The following is a 20114-nucleotide window of genomic DNA, read 5'->3' as shown; positions in this document are numbered from 1 at the left end:
TTTGTCAGATGAGGGGAAAGAGAGAAATAGCTGAGTGTCGTCAGCATAGCAGTGATAGGAAAAGCCGTGTGATGTTATCACAGAGCCCAGGGATCTGGTATAGAGGGAGAACAGAAGAGGCCCCAGTACCGAGCCTTGAGGGATACCAGTTTCAAGCGTGCAAGGTTTACATTAGACTCCATTCACATAATAATAAAAGCAACCGTTATTCAAACAAAATTCAAACAAAATTTTACATGCAGTATTAATACTATAGAAAGGGCTGTATCAAATTTGACCTAAATCCACAATACTGTACACACCATAGAAGGAAATATGGAGTCTTACATCAAACTACATTGACACAAATATTATCCATCCAAAATGCAACAATCTGACATCATACATCATATGTTATTGAAATAAAAATGTCTGCTAACTACTACAGCAATCAGAATGAGAAAATGTATTTTTATTGATTTTTGGTGAATATTTTAACTATTAATTGCATACTGATTCGCCGTAATGCAAAATATCAGCAAATAATCACCTGTAGTAAGTAATAGCCCACCATGGGCAACTACTACAGCAATCAGAATGAGAAAATGTGGTGAATATTTTAAACTAGTAAATGCATTTCCTGCAGAAAATGCGGTGAGTGCCTAGAATAAGACATAAAGAAACGTTAAAAGGCTTAAATCAAGTGAAGAGATTTGAACAAAAGTTCAACAATGTAAACATGCACACCATTTAAGAAAATGTAAATGGTTGGAAACAAATAAAGTGACAGCTGAACGAAAAGCGCAAAGCATTGCTAAAAATGCAGAAATGTAAAATGAATTGAACTGAAGAATCTGAAAGGTCAAATGTATTGCCCTGCACTGCTGGTGTGTGTGTGTGTGTGTGTGTGTGTGTGTGTGTGTGTGTGTGTGTGTGTGTGTGTGTGTGTGTGTGTGTGTGTGTGTGTGTGTGTGTGTGTGTGTGTGTGTGTGTGTGTGTGTGTGTGTGTGTGTGTGTGTGTGTGTGTGTGTGTGTGTGTGAATATAGCGAGCAGGTGCGTGATTAAAAGTAGCCCAATAGATCGGGAAAAACCGCCCAATCTGGCAACACTGCCTGGACGTCCTTTAAAAGTAGCCCAATCTGGCAATACTGCTGAACGTCCTCACGCTCCAGCGTCAACGTAAATCAATGAGGCCAACTGAAAACGAAGCCGGTATGAAACTAAAACTGTGATTCTGAAGAAAGTTTACATCTTATCGAAATTCCGTTTAGATATTATTGAAGATAGAAGGGTCTAGATTTGTTAAATGGTTTGAACGAAGATAATCGGTGAAAATGATTTAGTTATGCCTTAAACAGTTGAAGTACCAGTCCTCCCATTGACTCCCATGTTAAAAAAAAAGATAATATTTTAAAAGTAGAATATCTAAAAGTATAAAATATTTAGAAGCGCCCGATTCCAAGCCATTCTGAATATTGTGAATTTTGTATGGAGTCTCTAGGTGAACAATTGAGGAAGGAGATAGGTCCCAAAGTTTGTAGTGAGAAAGAAAGAAAGAATAAAACTTAGAAGAACAATAGTTGAGCGCTGCATGCAGCACTCACCTAACTAATTAGGTAAATGCTGCATGCAGAGCTCAACTATTGTTCTTCATAATTTTTTTTTCTTATCCGATTTTTTATGTACCCTTGATTTAAGCCAATTAACGTTTCTTCATGTCTTAATCTAGCCTGGTTTATGGAGTTAGATTCATGCCAAAACCCCTCACACACGCAAAACGTGTTTTGCTCACGCATAACGATTCACACGCACACAAAACGTGTTTTACTCACGGAAAATGATTCACACACACGCTCAGTGTGGTTTGCAAATGCAAAACATCATTCACAAACTAAAGCATTTTGCTTCAGAAACAAATACAGTATGTTTTACACAAAGTACAAAAAAAAATCCTTCAAGTACACAAAACAATTCTACAAGTACGGAACACGAAAGCTGCGCGTGGATCGGAATGCATTTGCGCACGGATCGGATTGCATTTGTGTGAGGAACAGCAAGGCGGAAAATTAGTGCCAAAAGTCACGTGACAAATAAATGTCCTGTTATTCACACTACACAACAGCAGGTGGCGGTGTTGAGTCAGTTTAAGGCCGCCAGGACGATCTTTTTTCTCCCCAAAATCTTTATTTGATTCCAAAACAGAGTGGCGACACTTCCATTGGACTCACCTGTTGGCCGCTCATTTTGTTCAATTTAATCTCCCAAACTAGCTTTTCTCCGTGTCGTACGATTCCGTGACAAAGGGGCGGCAAGTCGCATAGTATGGAGTTGAATCCACACACGTTTGGCCGGCATCAAATAAAGATTTTGGGGAGAAAAAAGATCGTCCTGGCGTCCTTAAACTGACTCAACACCGCCACCTGCTGTTGTGTAGTGTGAATAACAGGACATTTATTTGTCACGTGACTTTTGGCACTAATTTTCCGCCTTGCTGTTCCTCACACAAATGCAATCCGATCCGTGCGCAAATGCTAATGCGCAAAAGCAAAATGCTTTAGTTTGTGAATGATGTTTTGCATTTGCAAACCACACTGAGCGTGTGTGTGAATCATTTTGCGTGAGTAAAACACGTTTTGTGTGCGTGTGAATCGTTATGCGTGAGCAAAACACGTTATGCGTGAGCAAAACACGTTATGCGTGAGCAAAACACGTTATGCGTGAGCAAAACACGTTATGCGTGAGCAAAACACGTTTTACGTGTGTGAGGGGTTTTGGCATGAATCTAACTCCATACTGGTTCTACCAGACTCTCGTACTTCACTTCATTTCATTTCATTTGTACAGAGAGTAGTACTAGTACTGAAGGGAAATTCAAATTGAGCGGAAGTACTTAGGTGGGCGGAGCCAGGCTAGTCTCTATGTGGCTTTATTAAAAAATATTTTCAAACTCACTTTGCACTACAGCACTCACCGCATTCTCTGCATGAAATGTATTTTCTATACATCCGATGATGATTTTTGTCGATACATTGTCCTAAACTGTCCTCAACATACTACACCCCTAATGGAGTGAAATTGTGTTGATTAAACCGATTTTATTAATTTATTAATTAAGGCCGCCACCAGAGGGCGCCCCCGACGCATTTGCCGCCCTAGGCGATCGCCTAGGACGCCTATGCCTATAGCGCAGGTCCAGGGTAGACATTTACAGTAAAAGCAAAATTATGCGGAAATTACTGGGATGACAGACGGGTTAGCCACGTCTCGCGTGCCCAACAATGTCCCCTAACAGTGTCACCTAATAATGACAAATAATTGCAATAGTGAAATTCTAACCAATGACCTAAACAACATTACTGCTTCGAAATATCCTCCTCAATATTGCTGAACATTTTACATTTAACTAGTTAGCTATTAAGGAACCTGCCAATACAGCTCTGTTTATACCTACAGTAGCCTACAACAATCCGATATGTAGTGCGATTCAAAGAAACATTTAGAATGAGTGAAATTCTTTGTTAACAGTTAAACGTGAGAAAAACCCTAAGCCTTTTAACTATTGTGTTCCCTGTGTTTTCTGTGTTGTTTGCCAGAAACCCTTTTAAGTGTTCTACCAAAGTGAGCTATCAAAAAAAAAACAAGTTGACATCAGCTTGTCCTTATGAAAGAGCCATTGTTTGTGTTTTGCATAGATGCAGCTGATTTTTAAACTGCTAGCTTGTAGATCTGTTCGAAAATATATTTTTTATCAATAGCATCTACATTCACTGAAGAGGAACTTAAGTATATGTGCATACGTTCTATCAATAAACTATCTCTCACTCTATGGCTGTGGCCACACTTTACAAGACGGGGAAAACACCAAATTGAGACTGCAGAATTCTGAATGTCCATTCTCAGATTCCAAAGTCAAACACCAAATAACGCATTCAAGGCAATTAAGACAATATTCGCCTATTATCAAAAGAAAGAGCATTGAAATGATAAAATAACCTGAATGAAAGGAACTAGAGCAAGCTCCCCAACTCCCAGAGAGTTGCACCCAGAGAAAAGCCCCCTCAGTCAGTGGGCCCTGGGATTCGGCACATCATCCAACTCCACAGACCCCCCAACCCCTGACCCATGCTAACCCTCACCTTAGTTTTTCATCTGAAGAAAATATGTGGAAATAAAGCTAATTCTGTAATTGCGCTGCAAATGAAATAGTAATAGCACTTTATAAAGTTCATTCAATGCTGTTCTTTGAAAAATGGTAAAAACAGGATAATTTTTTCACAATTGCTTTTGTGGATGTCAGTTAAATACTAACATAACTGCATTTTGTACCATGTCTGGTTTATCTTTTTCATATTCTTATCATAACATTTACTCTTACCAGTCACAGCTTATCAAATACCCTACATTTTATTGCTTTTTATAAAGAGATCAAATTATTATTGAGCTGAATTGAATTTAGCCTATTGGTCCGGCCCTCCGCAACAGGCCCTGTTTCTCATGTGGCCCTTTGGGATAATTAATTGGCCACCCCTGTTCTAGCCCTACTGTTGAGATGGAGAACCGACCGAAAAGACTACAACCAGCCCCCCTTTCCGTTTCCGGTTCCGGTCCGGTTTCCGTTTCAATGGCTTTACAAAATGCCAAATAAAACACGACAGAAACTGTAAATACAATTTTGAAAGGACAGAGCGTGTGCTTGAGTGAGTGCAGTGCAGGGCACTGCACTCACTCCTCGTACTCCTGTTTGACCTCCTGTCAAACAGGAGACGCCCACCCACCAATCAGACGTAAGAGATTCCTGCTGGAAGGTTGCCTTCGATGTAGCCCATTTGAGCCTGGTTATTAGCCATTATCCATCCTCTCATTGCTTGTCTAAAAAAAAAAATATATTAGATATATGGACGAAACGATAGGGTGGGCTAAGGCAAGTTTTGGGTGGGCTTGAAACCACCCACAAAAGGTCTAGCTTCGCCACTAGTTAGGATACATGCAACGGGATTGAATAACGTCATATCCTCTATCTATTGCATCAGCTCAAAGCATGAGACCGGAATTCAGAGTTGTTCCTACAAGTAAATGTATTTCTATTTCAAATTGCATGATTTAATAATGAAGATGGAGGGGTGATCCTTATGGTTAAGTTAAGTCTAAAAATCTCATGACATTTGCACTCACACTAGGCAAGTTTGCCTGTTCCGTGCTGCAGGAAGATTCAGCACGATTCCCCCCCTCCCCACTCCCCCCAAAGGCCGTGGCCTGGGCACGATTGCTCCTTCATACATACGTCATCACGTCGTAATACGATAATACGTCATCACCAAGCGTCCTCGCCGCCATAACAACGATGGAGAACAACAACGTGAATGCTGTCGTCGGCCCAAATTTCAAGTAAACACTCGACTTCACTATCGCACCAACGTAAACCCACTCGTGAACCGCTTGCCACCATTGTTTAAAATGATTGTTGTGGGGAAGAAGGGCATGGACCAATAAAGAAAGAAGGGTCGCGCAAGGACTACGTCATCCAGCTCATGTTGCGTATCCACGCGTGTCATCTCATTAGCATCTGTACTTTGGCCACGGCACACCTCTCCCAAGTGTGCCGCGGCCAAGTGGCTGTTCCGTGCTGGAATACGGATGGCGTGGTCACACTAGCCAAACGTTCTAGACTTTAGTATGCAAATGAGCTCGGGCACGGGGCCGCGGCCCTAGTGTGAGTGGCCCCTTAGGTTCTGTCTCTTATTTTATTTTTATTTTTAGGTGCTCACTGCATTAATCGTGAAACATTTGATTGACACAGCGATTCATTCATTCTGTCTTCCTTATTGGACAAAGCATTTAGATGGAATTAAAATAGATAAGCCATTTAAAAAAAAAAACGTTCTCTATTGTTCTTATGGGCGTTATGAATTCCTTTCACCATACTGTGTGGCCAATGATGGATTTCTTGTGAATGTTTATGTCTCTCTTCCTCTGGTCTCACCACGTCCACTGTAGCTGCGATGTTGTTTTCACTCGTCAGAGCGGCAAGGCAGTATTTGTTTAGGGGGCAGTAATATGTTAGTAAACTAAGTCTGAATCTGGGCAAGACTGGAAAACGCCCATTTACAGATATCTCGGCGTATCATTTTTAAGAATCTAGACTAAACAGTTTCTCAAATAAAGAGGGCCTCAGTTTGACTTCAAATGTAAAGCCTACCCAATTTTGAATTGTTGATGCTAATGCAAAGTTTTCTTGTGTGTGTAGCAATACTTCAAGATCTGTACCCAGGCCATCAATGCCCTCAAGGGCACAGCGGAGGACCCTTATCCTCACAAATACCATGTTGATTTGTGCCTCACCGACTTCGTTGAGAAATACAATTATCTGCAGCCAGGAGACCAACTCACAGATGTCGTACTCAGTGTTACAGGTACTATAAGATTGAGCAGTTTTCTGAAATTGGTCTGGTACTTTACATTTAGTAGTATATTTACTTGCATAATAAAATATGTATTATATTAATAATATAATACATAATTTACGTTTTATGCAGGCTGTGTCCATGCCAAGAGAGAGTCTGGTGCCAAGCTGCTCTTCTACGACCTGCGGGGAGAGGGTCTCAAGTTGCAGGTTATGGCAAACTCAAGGTGCAGGTTTGATCTTGGATGAAACGCCACAAAGACCTCATATGGCACAGTGCTTCTTGTGCTTATTCCTCATATCCTTCCCAGCACCTACAAATCGGAGGAGGCCTTTGTGGCCATAAACAACATTTTGCGCCGAGGGGACATCATTGGCGTCCGCGGTAACCCCGGGAAGACCAAAAAGGGGGAGCTGAGCATCATTCCCGTCAAGATGACGCTTTTGTCTCCTTGTCTGCACATGCTGCCCCACCTGCACTTTAGGCTTAAAGACAAGGTAACCACGTGTGCCTGGAGCGACATCTGGTCAGTCGCTCTGGTGGTTCATCGTCATGCAATTTAGCTCTTGCCAAAAGAGGAATTACTCAATATTTATTCTAAGTGAATCATCTGCCATGAAAACGGTAGAATCATAACATGCAACGGGATTGAATAATGCCATATCCTCTATTAGATCAGCTCAAAGCATGAGACTGGTATTCAAAGTTGTTCCGACAAGTTTCTATAGTATTTCTATTTCAAATTGCATTTATTTAACAAGGAAAAGCGTTGTCTATTATATCCAAAATTAAGTGTAAAAATATAATTCAATACTATGTTACATTTCATAGATTCTCTCCCTTCTTTTATTTTAGTTTAATTTTTAGATGCTGACTGAAATAATCGTGAAATGTATGACTGGAACAGGGATGAAGTTCTTCTATTGTCATTATTTGACATAACAGAAAAATAGATGTGCCATTTTAAAAGCTGTTGTACTCTATTGCTATTATGGGCATTATCACTTCCTTCCACAATACTTTCACTTTCCAAATGACTGCTTTACTGCAAATGGGTATGCCTGTCTCTCTCTAAGTCCACAAGACCCCAGAGACACTTTAACACTACTCCCTAACAAAAAACGGTCCCCTAACCCACTCCCACACACAATAAGACCCCACAGACCATCCTTCACTGCCCCCTTCCCAATAAGACCCACAGAACATCTGACATAACCCTCTAACCCACTCCTTAACCCAATAAGACCCCAAAGCCCATCTGACACTACACTCTCTAACCCCACTCTCTAACCCAAAATACATCTCTGCTGTGCCTGTTCACCGTATTATACTGTAGTGCTTATTATTATAAAACATATGCTATCAATTAAGTGGCAGTGGATATGGTTAGGAATTATGCAACAGGATTGAATAACACCATATCCTCTATTGCATCAGGTCAAAGCATGAGACTGGTATTCAGAGTTGTTCATACAGGTCAATTCGTTTCTATTTCAAATTGTATTTATTTTACAAGGAAAAACTATGTATCGTTATATCCAATTTAAGTGTGTAAATATAATTAAATTCCCTGTTGCATTTCTTAGTTTCTCTCCCCTATTTTCTTTTTGGTTTAATTTTTAGATGCTAACTGAATTAATCGTGAAACGTATGAATGGATTAGGGATGAATTTCATCTATCGTCATTATTTGACATAACAATAATAAAATAGATATTCCATTTAAAAAAAAAATTGTTCTCTATTGATAGTATGGTCATTATCACTTCCTTTCACAATTCTTTCACTTTCCAAATGACTGCTTTACTTTCAGGAACCCATGCCATTTTTGTGATGCAAAAAAATCAACAAGTACATTTTGTAGGCCTATTTGTTGATAAGATCATGTTGTTATGGCAATGAAAACGCCCTCAGCTGCTATGGAGCCAGTTTCCTGCCATAATTCAAACCTGAAAAAAAAAAAGTTTCAAAGGCTTGTAAGTCTGGGTTTGAAAACTCAACACCTTGTAAAAAAGGTTTTGCAACACTGAAAAAAGAGATTATAACCTGAAAAAAATTCAAACAAAAATTCAAACATCTGTCAACATGATTTTGTGTTCTATTTTATCTTCTTCATCATTTTCACCAACACATTTTCAAAGTTCAAACAATTTCACCAGCGCATTTGCAGAGTTTCAAATCTGGCACTGTTCTAACAGTGTATTTCATTGTTTCCCGGTTTTGAAACCTTGTAAATGGGATTCTGCAAACAGGTGTTCATACATTGAGAAATAAGTTTTGAAAGGTTGAATATTTAGTTTTAAAAACTTGTAAAGGTGTACATTTACGCCATTGCAACGTATTTTTTCAGAACTGACTTTTCAGAGTTTTGACCACACAGGTGCAAGCTTTGAGTCACGTGAATATTGGTGTTCTGTCGCACACTCGTTTTGAAACTCCTGACAGTCAAATCGGAAGAAAAAAAAAACGTTCCTGGGGGCGGGACCATTTAGCTCTAAACCTATTGGTTGCTCTCGGCTGACGTACATTCCAATCACATGTGCCGTTCACCGGGCTGTGCGTGATTGACAGTGCTCTGCCGATGAAAAGAATGTGATTGGAATGTACGTCAGTACATTCCAAGGGGTCAGACAACAGACAAAATAATTTTCACCAACACATTTGTTGTGTTGGTGAAAATTATGAAGAAGATAAAATAGAACACAAAATCATGTTTACAGATGTTTGAATTTTTGTTTGAATTTTTTTCAGGTTATAATCTCTTTTTTCAGTGTTGCAAAACCTTTTTTACAAGGTGTTGAGTTTTCAAACCCAGACTTACAAGCCTTTGAAACTTTTTTTTTCAGGTTTGAATTATGGCAGGAAACTGGCTCCATATGAACCCACCCAAAAAAGGTCTGGCTTCACCACTGGTTAGGATACATGCAACGGGATTGAATGACGCCATATGCTCTATCTATTGCATCAGGTCAAAGCATGAGACTGGAATTCAGAGTTGTTCTTACAAGTAAATTTGTTTTAATTCAAATTGCATTGATTTAACAATGAAGACGGAGGGGAGATCTGTAACAGGATCTATGATATACTGTGCAGGTTTAATAGACGGAGACACTCGTTGCCGGTGTAGCCCTGGGTACTTTATTACATGCTTGTTTACGTTACAGGTGTTCACCCCTAAACCTTCCCCAACCTCCTTACAGGTTCCTACGCATATCACTACAAGATCCTTATAGGTTAAGTGTAAAAGTGTCGTGACATTTCTTAGTTTCTGTCCCTTTTAGTTTATTTTAGTTTCATTTTTAGAAGCTGACTGAATTTATCATAAAATGTTGGCATAGTGATTAATTAATTCTGTCTTCATTATTTGACATAACAATTTGACGGAATTAAAAATAGATATGCACAGTAAAAAGTGCTGGGTTATTTTTGTAAAAACATTGCTGGATTATTTATGCTGGGTCAAAATTCTGGGTTGTTTGGGGCACTGCAATCAAGCTACTGGGTTGTTTGTGCAGACTGAGCAAGGGGCTAATTCGCAGGTGAACATCTTGTTGGGTTATTTTGACCCAGCTGTTTGTTCGTTGATTTTCCCGCTATTCCATAGCGGGAAAGGTGGTGGTGGAACATTGTGGATACTTTTTTTGTGGATGACCAGACTAAAGGCTGGCAGCAGGATTTCATGGTAGTTCAATTGTGAATAGCCTACTAATTTACTTATATTTGCAATGAGTTTTGGTAACAGCATGCTCTTCACATCACTTCACACTTTGAAATAAATAGTTTATTCAGTCTTTCAGCCTGAAAGACTGAACGGCTTTCACAATCGCTAATCATTAGCCGGCTAAAAGCTTTTATTGGCAGCATTTTTTAATATTGTATTTAATGTTTAGAGGTCTCCTGGTTTAATGTTTCACCTGTATTAATGTCCCACTAACAGTAAGCTACCCGTAAAGTTAGTATGCAACAGTTAGCTTATGCGTAGCTACGGTTGACTCGCTAGCTAGCCGTAGCGCTAATAGCTGTGTGAATGGTTGACTCGCGAACTACCCGTTATGGTCATGGACATGCAACCTGTGCGTTTTGCTTAACCGGTGTACCAGTTTTACACACACTAACTGATTGATGTGTAATTAACAGGTGGGGACCAACATGGTGGAGTACATTCATCAATCCGAGAGGAGTCAACCAAGTCCTCATATTCTGTGCCTCAGATGAATTTAAGACAAGTCAAGCATGTACACGAGTGAGGGAGGGTGTAAAATACTTATTAATTGATTAATTTAGCATTGGTAGCGCATATGATGTATTCAGCCAATCACGAGAACAGCACATAAAATAAACGCCCTCAAATGTGGTGGATAAATTCTGAGAGGACGTGAACGCCTCACGGAATCATCGCGTTTTCTTGAAGCGTGAGTACGGGTCTTTCTGAACGCTGCACGATCAAGAAGATGGCTGACGTGACCACGGCAGAGGAAGAGAAACTCAGCAAAAAGTATGTTTATTTACTCCTCTATATAAATTACACACTCAAATCCGACACGTACTTTTAATTAAGTGGCACTTTATATGGTTAGGATACATGCAACGGGATTGAATAACGCCATATCCTCTATTCTATTGCATCAGGTCAAAGCATGAGACCGGTATTCAGAGTTGTTCCTACAAGTCAATTCGTTTCTATTTCAATTTGCATTTATTTAACAAGGAAAAAGGTTGTACAGTTATATCTAATTTAAGGGTAAACATATAATTCAATCCTCTGTGACATTTCTTAGTTACACTCCCTTATTTTATTTTTAGTTACATTTTTAGATGCTGACTGAATTAATCGTGAAACGTATGACTGGAACAGGGATGAATTTCTTCTATCGTCATTATTTGACATAACAGAAAAATAGATATGCCATTTTAAAAACTGTTGTACTCTATTACTATTATGGGCGTTATCACTTCCTTCCACAATACTTTCACTCAATAAGACCCCACAGACCATCCTTCACTGCCCCCTTCCCAATAAGATCCAAAGACCACTGACATTACCCTCTAACCCACTCCTTAACCCAATAAGACCCCAAAGCCCATCTGACACTACACCCTAACCCCACTCTCTAACCCAAAATACATCTCTGCTGTGCCTGTTCACTGTGTTATATTGTAGTGCGTAGTATTATAAAACATATGCTATCAATTAAGTGGCAGTGGATATGGTTAGGATTTATGCAACAGGATTTTATAACGGCATATCCTCTATTTCAGCAGGTCATAGCATGAGTCAGGAACTTTTACTACAAGTCAAATGTTTTGATTACAAATTGCTTTAATTTAACAATGAACACGGAGGGGGGATCCTTATGTCTAAGTTAAGTCTTTAAAGTTTCATGACATTTCATAGTTTCTGTCCCTTATTCTATTTTAATTAAATCTTTAGGGGCTGACTGCATTAATCGTGAAACATTTGATTGACACAGCGATTCATTTATTCTGTCTTCCTTATTTGACGAAGCGTTTCGATGGAATTAAAAATAAGCCATTAAAAAAAAACGTTCTCTATTGTTCTTATGGCCGTTATGAAATCCTTTCTTTACACACAATTTGCCGCAATATGACGGATTTCCTGTGAATGTCTATGTCTCTCTTTCTAGGTCTCACCACTGTCTGTAGCTGCGATGTTGTTTTCACTGGTCAGAGTGGCAAGGCAGCAGTTGTGCCAAGCCTTTGGGGTCAGGGGAAATGGGTTTAGATTTGCACTTCCCTGCTCAGCTTCAATCCCATCTCTAAGTCACAGCAATCGGTGGAGAGGTGACAAAAGGTTGGTGGCTTTTCCATTCCAATGAGAAAAACGACCAACCTTTTGTCCCCATACCAAATGACCCCTCCCCAAATCCATTCTAGTTCGATGCATGGTCTGGATGCTTGTATCCAAATGCACATTTGGCCATTGTTGAGCATCAGAAATCTTAAAAATGTATACACAAAGGTATACAAAGCTCCCTATAAATAACTAAGCACATCTTTTAATTAGATGTATATTGTGCATTTGCTTTTTTCAGTGAGCTGAAAAGACGAATGAAGGCTGACAAGAAGGCAGCTGACAAGGATGCAAAGGTTAAGGAGACTTTGGAGCAGAAGAAAGGATCCGATGGAGATGGTGACCAGAATGCTTATGGGGCAGATGAAGAGACTCTGGATCCCAATGTAAGCTTTGGTTGACACCGATGTTTCAGTAACTGTAAGATGTCTGTCTTTTTTTTAGACAAGTTCCAATATCAATTGTGTGTCTAAAAGGGGAATTCGCTGGGTTAGAATTTGCTTTCGGTTCGCCGTTTGCAATGTCTTGCATAGATCCAGAACTTTTAATAACTTTCCGATGTGTTCTGAATAGTCACACATTCAAAAAAATTTGACTGTGACAGCCTGACAAGTTTTTAGTTAATCTACAGTCACACAGATAATTCAAAACTATTGTCAGCACTTTTATTTTTGACTACCTCTGATGCATTTCTGGCGTGACTATATTATCTAGGTAGTCTACAAGGAGGTCACCTGTCAGTGGCCCATCACAGGTAGCTTTATTATCACAGTGCTGATCCTGTTGTGTTCTTACCAGCACTCGTTTTGAATAAGCAACTACTCGGAACACATTGGAAATCTTTTGAAAGTAATTAGGTGTAGTTCCCTCACATAAATAGGGAGCCGGTAAACTCCCAATCTGAGCGCATGATTCTGAATATATTAGTAAACTAGGTCTGAATCTGGGCAAGACAGGCAAATGCCCATTTACAGATGTCTCGGCGTATCCCTTTTAAGAATCTAGACTAAACAGTTTCTCAAATAAAGAGGGCCTCAGTTTGACTTCAAATGTAAAGACTACCCCATGTTGAATTGTTGATGCTAATGCAAAGTTTCTTGTGTATGTAGCAATACTTCAAGATCCGTACCCAGGCCATCAATGCCCTCAAGGGCACAGCGGAGGACCCTTATCCTCACAAATACCATGTTGATTTGTGCCTCACCGACTTCGTTGAGAAATACAATCATCTGCAGCCAGGAGACCAACTCACAGATGTCGTACTCAGTGTTACAGGTACTATAAGATTGAGCAGTTTTCTGAAATTGGTCTGGTACTTTACATGTAGTTTTTTATTCACTTGCATAATAAAATATGTATAATATTATGTTTTATGCAGGCCGTGTCCATGCCAAGAGAGAGTCTGGTGCCAAGCTGCTCTTCTACGACCTGCGGGGAGAGGGTCTCAAGTTGCAGGTTATGGCAAACTCAAGGTGCAGGTTTGATCTTGGATGAAACGCCACAAAGACCTCATATGGCACAGTGCTTCTTGTGCTTATTCATCATATCCTTCCCAGGACCTACAAATCGGAGGAGGCCTTTGTGGCCATAAACAACAAGCTGCGCCGAGGGGACATCATTGGCGTCCGCGGTAACCCCGGGAAGACCAAAAAGGGGGAGCTGAGCATCATTCCCGTCGAGATGACGCTTTTGTCTCCTTGTCTGCACATGCTGCCCCACCTGCACTTTGGGCTTAAAGACAAGGTAACCACGTGTGCCTGGAGCGACATCTGGTCAGTCGCTCTGGTGGTTCATCGTCATGCAATTCAGCTCTTGCCAAAAGAGGAATTACTCAATATTTAAACATTCTAAGTGAACCATCTGCCATGAAAACGGTAGAATCATTAGATGCATTTGTTTTTCATCAATACTACTCGATGATCTATCAACAGACTGATGGTAGGCATGGGCGGTATCAAGGTGTACCAGGGGATTTAGAAATCCTGAATGTTGATTGTATCCATATCTACCACCTAATAATGACAAATACTCCCAATGTCAGTAGTACTACAAGATTTCCGTCATCTTTGTTTATTTTACCCAATGATGCTGTGGGATGTTGGAAATGTGTATGTTTTTAATTACGCTTTTAACATTGATCCTCTTATGCTCTAAAGGAGACACGCTTCCGTCAGCGCTACCTGGATCTGATCCTCAATGATTATGTGAGGCAGAAGTTTTTAACGCGTGCGAAAATCATTACATACCTGCGGCGCTTCCTGGACGAGCAAGGATTTTTGGAGGTGAATAATTTACTTGTTGACAGACAAAACCAGGATAAGGATGTCATTCAAAGTGTCTCGCAGTTGAGCTAAATAACCCGTTTTCTGTTTCTTAAGATTGAGACTCCAATGATGAACCTCATTCCGGGAGGTGCGGTGGCTCGTCCATTTGTCACATACCACAATGATTTGGACATGAACCTCTACATGAGAATCGCTCCTGAACTCTACCACAAGGTAGAGCACGCCATTTAATCCCTGGAGGTTTATCGGATAAACCAGTCCATGGTTTCTCCCCAAATAATGTTATAGTGGCACTGCGCAGCCACGTCACATTTGAAAATAGAAGTACTGTGTTGACATTTAGTGGAGGTCGTCGTTTTTCCCCCGCTTAATTACTGAGGGTTAATATTGAGAGATGGTCTATTTACCTGATCCAGCCGATCAGTTAATTTAAGGGTGTAGAATATTTAAATTAGTATTTTGCACTGCCTAACACTGACATCTGGTGGTCCTTGTCTAAAGCGGAGGCACCAAGCGTTGTGAGTCACCAAAAATAAATAGTTGTGCAATTTCCCTGCGCTCTAGCACCACCCAGTGTCATAGCATGATATATATACCGTAACTAATCATTTTCATTCATACCGTGATACAAAGATTTGGCTACAATGCCCAGCGCCACTGTTGGGACACGCTGATGTGACCTCCATCCGACATTCCATTGAGCTTCTTGTCGAGCAGCCTCAGCAATGTGTATAAGTTATCAAACTGTTAGTATCAATCTGCTGCACACTGAGGGTGATAACCGGCCGGTTTCTCGTTAAGGCTTAGACAGTGAACATCGCTGGACTTCTGTCTGCTGGTGGACAAATATAAAAATCTTTCAGTCCAGTCAAGGTAGTTTATTGTACATAAACTACCTTGGATCCTTTAATCCAAACTGAATGCAAATTCTCAGCAGCTGTTATTTATTTTTCATTTTGATGGTAGATTTCTCACGTCTGTTTCCTTTTCAGATGCTTGTGGTTGGTGGAATAGATAGGGTGTATGAGATCGGGCGCCAGTTCAGAAACGAGGGCATCGATCTAACTCATAACCCTGAGTTTACCACCTGTGAATTCTACATGGCGTATGCAGACTATAACGACCTGATGGAAATCACAGAGAAACTTCTCTCAGGTAACTATGCAGTTGGCGTGCTATATTGTATCTGTTTAGTAAAAGACCGTTTTGTTTAAAGGAATCATTAGTTTATGCAGTTTTTAAAGATGCTATTTTTAAATTGTATAGAGCAAGAGCAGAACAGTGTGGAAGAGAGCAAGCTCTCTTCCATACCTTCCTGCTCTTCTTTCACAGAAGCTGGGTTTTCGTTGCAGACTGCTGTTTTTTTCAAAACTACCATATAAAGCAGTATTCTCTTAGAAAGTAGCGAGTATGTCTGTTTCCCGTTTGACTTTATTATTTTTTATTAGAATATTTGTTATTATGCATTATAGAAATCGAATTCAATCATGGACTTGGTAAGAGCTCAGGGTTTTTTCAACCACTCAATGGCCATGTATGTACTGCTTCTCGTTAGGGATGGTGAAGCACATCACCGGAGGGTACAAGATCACCTATCATCCGGAGGGTCCTGAGGGACAGGCCTACGAGATCGACTTCACCCCTCCCTTCAGAAGAATCTGCATGACCGGGGACCTGGAGAAGGAAATGGGCGTCAAGTTCCCATTGCCGGAAACCTACGACAGTGACGGTAAGATAATGGTGAATGTATGGCAGGTCCCATGTGTAATAAAATATATACATACAGATTAGTTAGCCAAAACCGAGAGCTGTTGTGTGAGAACAGGTTTGTTAATCAATGGGAAGGATGATTACTATGATCAGTACAGTAAATTCATCTGAGAGCTGTGAATCTAACGGCGTCTTCTTGCATACTATGGCAATATATCTATGTTTTTTTTTTACATCGTTATAAATGCCATATTATTATGGCATTTTTTAATAAATTGAGATTTCCCATGGTTAGCATTTCAGATTCGTATTTTTAGTTTAGTTTAGTTTTTTTTTTGTTTATGGTAAATTATTGATCATTTATTTTAGAATGATTATAAGATGCAGTATGAATATAATAAAAAAGTATAAGAAACTTGTATTGCTCCTTTTTTTTTTTTTTTACTAAGATAGGTGCGGGATTGTTGCAGGACCATTCTTGGCGAATTCAAGTCTTTAAATGCAGACGAGGGGCTCTTTTTTAAGATATCGCGTATTATATTTACAATCTAAAGATTGTGGCTTAAGAGCAAAAGATTTCCTGTACCTTTGTGCCCAGGGCCATAGACATGAGAACACTTTGTACATTCCCTACAAAGTGGACATATTGTTTGCTTCATGTTGAGACTGGTGATTTGTCTGTATCCTTGAATGGCTTCAAATCCTGGTTTTCGGAACCCCTAACCTTCACTTGGAGTTGATGTACAAGGAGTTCAGACAGATCAGCCCTCCGTTTATACTAACTATTTTTATGCAATTATTGTCCAATCTTCGGATTTGGTTTTAGTAATTGAACCTAAGGTAGCCAGAGATGAAGTTGGACTCTATTTTTAATTAGAAAAACATTTTAGCCTAATAATTTCACATTGTTAATCTATACTGATTTATCTTGTTGTATGTCATCTTGTTTGCCTAATTTGTTGGTTTTAGCTTAAAGCTCCTTCCTCTTTATCTAGAGACTCGCAAATTCTTTGATGACCTGTGTGCACAGAAGGGAGTGGAATGTCCTCCACCCAGAACCACAGCTCGTCTCCTTGACAAGGTCTGTTCATGATACATATCCGCGCCTAGCCCTCGCAGTCCGAGTTAATATGTTTATCTTTTTTAATTATATATATTCTTTCCAAATTGTTCATCAGTGTTTTGTTCCTGCAGTTGGTGGGAGATTTCCTTGAGGTCACGTGTATCAACCCTACATTCATCATGGATCATCCACAAATCATGAGTCCACTGGCCAAATGGTAAGGAACTTGGGTTGTTCTTCTCCAGTATCTGCTTTTTGGAGAATTTATTTTGGTATTTGTGTACAGCCCAGCATTCAATAATGTTGAATGCTTGTCAAATCATCAGAGTCCTGCTCTTCAACTTTAGTTGAACAAGAAAGTGTGTATCAACTACTTGTGCTCTGCTTTGGCTACAGGCACAGAAGCAAGAAGGGTCTGACTGAGCGCTTTGAGCTCTTTGTGATGAAGAAGGAGATCTGCAACGCCTACACCGAGTTGAATGATCCCATCAGACAACGGGAGCTCTTTGAGCAGCAGGCCATGGTTTGTGAAACAAGTGGACTTTTTCTTGTTTGTAAAGTGTAAGGGGCAAATGCAAATAGCACATTTCTAACCTGTGGCCCGGAATAGCACTCAACAGATCCTCACATTCACCCATTCCTACACCCATTCATGCACTAGGGAACAGCCGACTTGTTGGTAGCAGTTGGGCTTAGGTGTCCTGCTCCAACGCTTAGCTAGGAGGATCAGGGAATCAAACCAGCAACCTGCCGGTTGCCAAGCGATCTGCCCTACCCCCTACCGCCCATTGGTTCACAAATGAAAAATCCTTGATAACAGGACAAATACACCAACCAATGTGGAAACTAATGCTAACCAATGCATAGAAATGATGTGAAAGACATTTCCCACACTGTTATTATTAGTGTTGTGTTTTATTTGTCATGAAGTTGTATAATTAGAATATGAAATGTGTACTTGTCACCAGGCCAAAGCAGAGGGTGATGACGAGGCTATGGGTGTGGACGAGACCTTCTGTACAGCGCTAGAGTACGGTCTGCCACCCACCGCTGGCTGGGGCATGGGAATCGACCGTGTCACCATGTTCCTCACGGACTCCAACAATATCAAGGTAAAGCCATGTTTCTGAACCACTGCGAATAATGAATAAATAACTGATTTATAAAAAAAAATCCTTCATATCAGCAAAGCTATCATTTTAGTCACACGTGAGCAGAATGGCCTTTGAGCAGAGCACCGAGGCCTTTATCACAGTGATGGTCTCAAATGGCTCAGGGTTCAAATTGCCCTCATTCTCAAACAGGCTAATCAGACACTGGGTTGAACTTTGATCGGCCGTTGGGTGAGGTGTGCTGCTGGTTCTAACCTCGACGTGTTCCTAATTGTGTCGCTTTGCAGGAGGTACTCCTTTTCCCCGCCATGAAGCCCGACGACAACAAGGCGGCGCCGCCCACTGAGGGCACCTCTGTTTAGTGCTGTTGCCTTTCACTGTCTGGAGACATGCAGGCTTTGGAATGGGATTTAATCTGTGCACTCCCATTATTATAAGTGTCAACATTATAGCTTTGCTTCAAGTTATTTTTGTCACGGCGTTTTCACAAAAGTTACGCAAGTTACATTTCTGTCCGATTCGTTTTTGTAATGAATTAACAGGGATTTGTTGATTTTATTGTTCTTTTAATTGTGATCACATACACTGTCTCCATCTTTTTCAGAAGTATACGGAAGCATTTCATCCCATAAAACCTGTTCATGTATGGTTTATTTGTGACATTAAAGGGGACATATTGTACCACTAGGTATGAGTGTGATTAGCCTTACAAGCCGTTTTGAAAATCACTAGTGGGCGTGTCTACCTAGATCTGTGCTGGATAGATCAGTCTACCAGCCTACCCAGTGGACTGAAGTAAACGTTGCTCATCTATCCAGCACAGATCTAGATGGACACACCCACTAGTGATTTTCGAAACGGCTTGTCCCCTTTAAGGGCTGGAAGTACAGTGTGGAACATAGGAATACAAATGCATAAGATGTTGTCTTGATCCTTAAAATAAATTAATAAATTACCATTCACAAAATTAGCAAATGTTTCATGTGGCACAAGGTATATAGTGATAGCCTGGTCCTTCCAGACTCTCGTACTTCATTTCACTTGTACAGAGAGTCTGGAACTATTCAATTGACAAACGTTAACTCGCATGAAGGCGGGTGTCTTTTGAAGTTTAAAACTAATGGATCTACCCAGTGCCACTGGATCTGCCATAACCAATCGCTAACGTTTGGCTGGGAATCACGTTTCGAGCAGGCTGTAAACCAACCAAACACTGTGCGTGAAGACCCAGACCTAGTACTGAAGGGATGTTCAAATTGAGCAGAAGTACTTAGGCAGGCGGAGCCAGGCTAATATACTGATTGGTAAGAATGTCAAATTTTCGTTATGGTGCTCATAGGATATTTGGTCAAGATTAGAATGGAACCACATAATAAAGATCATACAAATATATACTTGGTTCTGTGTGCATCATTTGTTATTCAATCTATAGTGGTCATTGGGTGATTTCTAGTTAAAGCCCAGATGGGGCTTTTGTGATTGTTGCCATGTTTGCTATAAATCCCTTCGATATTTTCTGAAGCCCTGGCTCAAAACCCTTTTTGGTCTCAAATAAATTGTATTTTGTTGAGTTTTATATAGTGGACATATTGTTTGCAATTAAGCATATTGATTATCCAACAGAAGAATCTCTTTCACAGATTATTTCTGCATCATGGTAATTTTATTTGAGTTAACTAAGGTAAACTTGATCTGGAAATCTTTATGTTCTGTTCAACATACCTGCAACCAGTTACCGGTAGATTCGTAGAT

General features: G+C 40.2%; 3 protein-coding genes across 5 annotated transcripts in view; all 3 read left to right on the top strand.

Moving 5' to 3' along the window:
• The window catches only part of rpl13 (ribosomal protein L13), a 33568-nt gene that overhangs the window by 5072 nt on the left and 8382 nt on the right, over nt 1-20114 (top strand). The window lies entirely within an intron of this gene.
• On the top strand, nt 4774-7490 carry LOC132472332 (lysine--tRNA ligase-like). The gene is made up of 2 exons (XM_060071916.1): nt 4774-5365; nt 6692-7490. The coding sequence occupies exons 1-2, from the start codon at nt 5322-5324 to the stop codon at nt 6942-6944; spliced, it is 297 nt and encodes a 98-aa protein (XP_059927899.1). The 5' UTR covers nt 4774-5321; the 3' UTR covers nt 6945-7490.
• kars1 (lysyl-tRNA synthetase 1) lies at nt 10718-19754 on the top strand. 3 transcript variants are annotated; one of them, XM_060071881.1, is made up of 15 exons: nt 10873-10888; nt 12036-12192; nt 12434-12578; nt 13302-13467; nt 13571-13664; nt 13749-13935; nt 14349-14474; nt 14571-14690; nt 15470-15632; nt 16033-16206; nt 17183-17268; nt 17382-17467; nt 17647-17773; nt 18219-18362; nt 18650-19754. In XM_060071881.1, coding segments are annotated over exons 1-15 (1851 nt in total). In that variant the 5' UTR covers nt 10873-10887; the 3' UTR covers nt 18725-19754. The 3 variants fall into 3 exon arrangements, with proteins under 3 accessions (XP_059927866.1, XP_059927864.1, XP_059927865.1); XM_060071883.1 differs by lacking the exon at nt 12036-12192 and having other exon boundaries at nt 10718-10875; XM_060071882.1 differs by lacking the exon at nt 10873-10888 and having other exon boundaries at nt 12035-12192.

The sequence above is a fragment of the Gadus macrocephalus genome, chromosome 14, assembly GCF_031168955.1.
Source record: "Gadus macrocephalus chromosome 14, ASM3116895v1".
In the NCBI taxonomy this organism is placed as follows: domain Eukaryota; kingdom Metazoa; phylum Chordata; class Actinopteri; order Gadiformes; family Gadidae; genus Gadus; species Gadus macrocephalus.
Note: the sequence above shows the minus strand (reverse complement) of the source record. Positions and strands in the feature narration are given on the sequence as shown.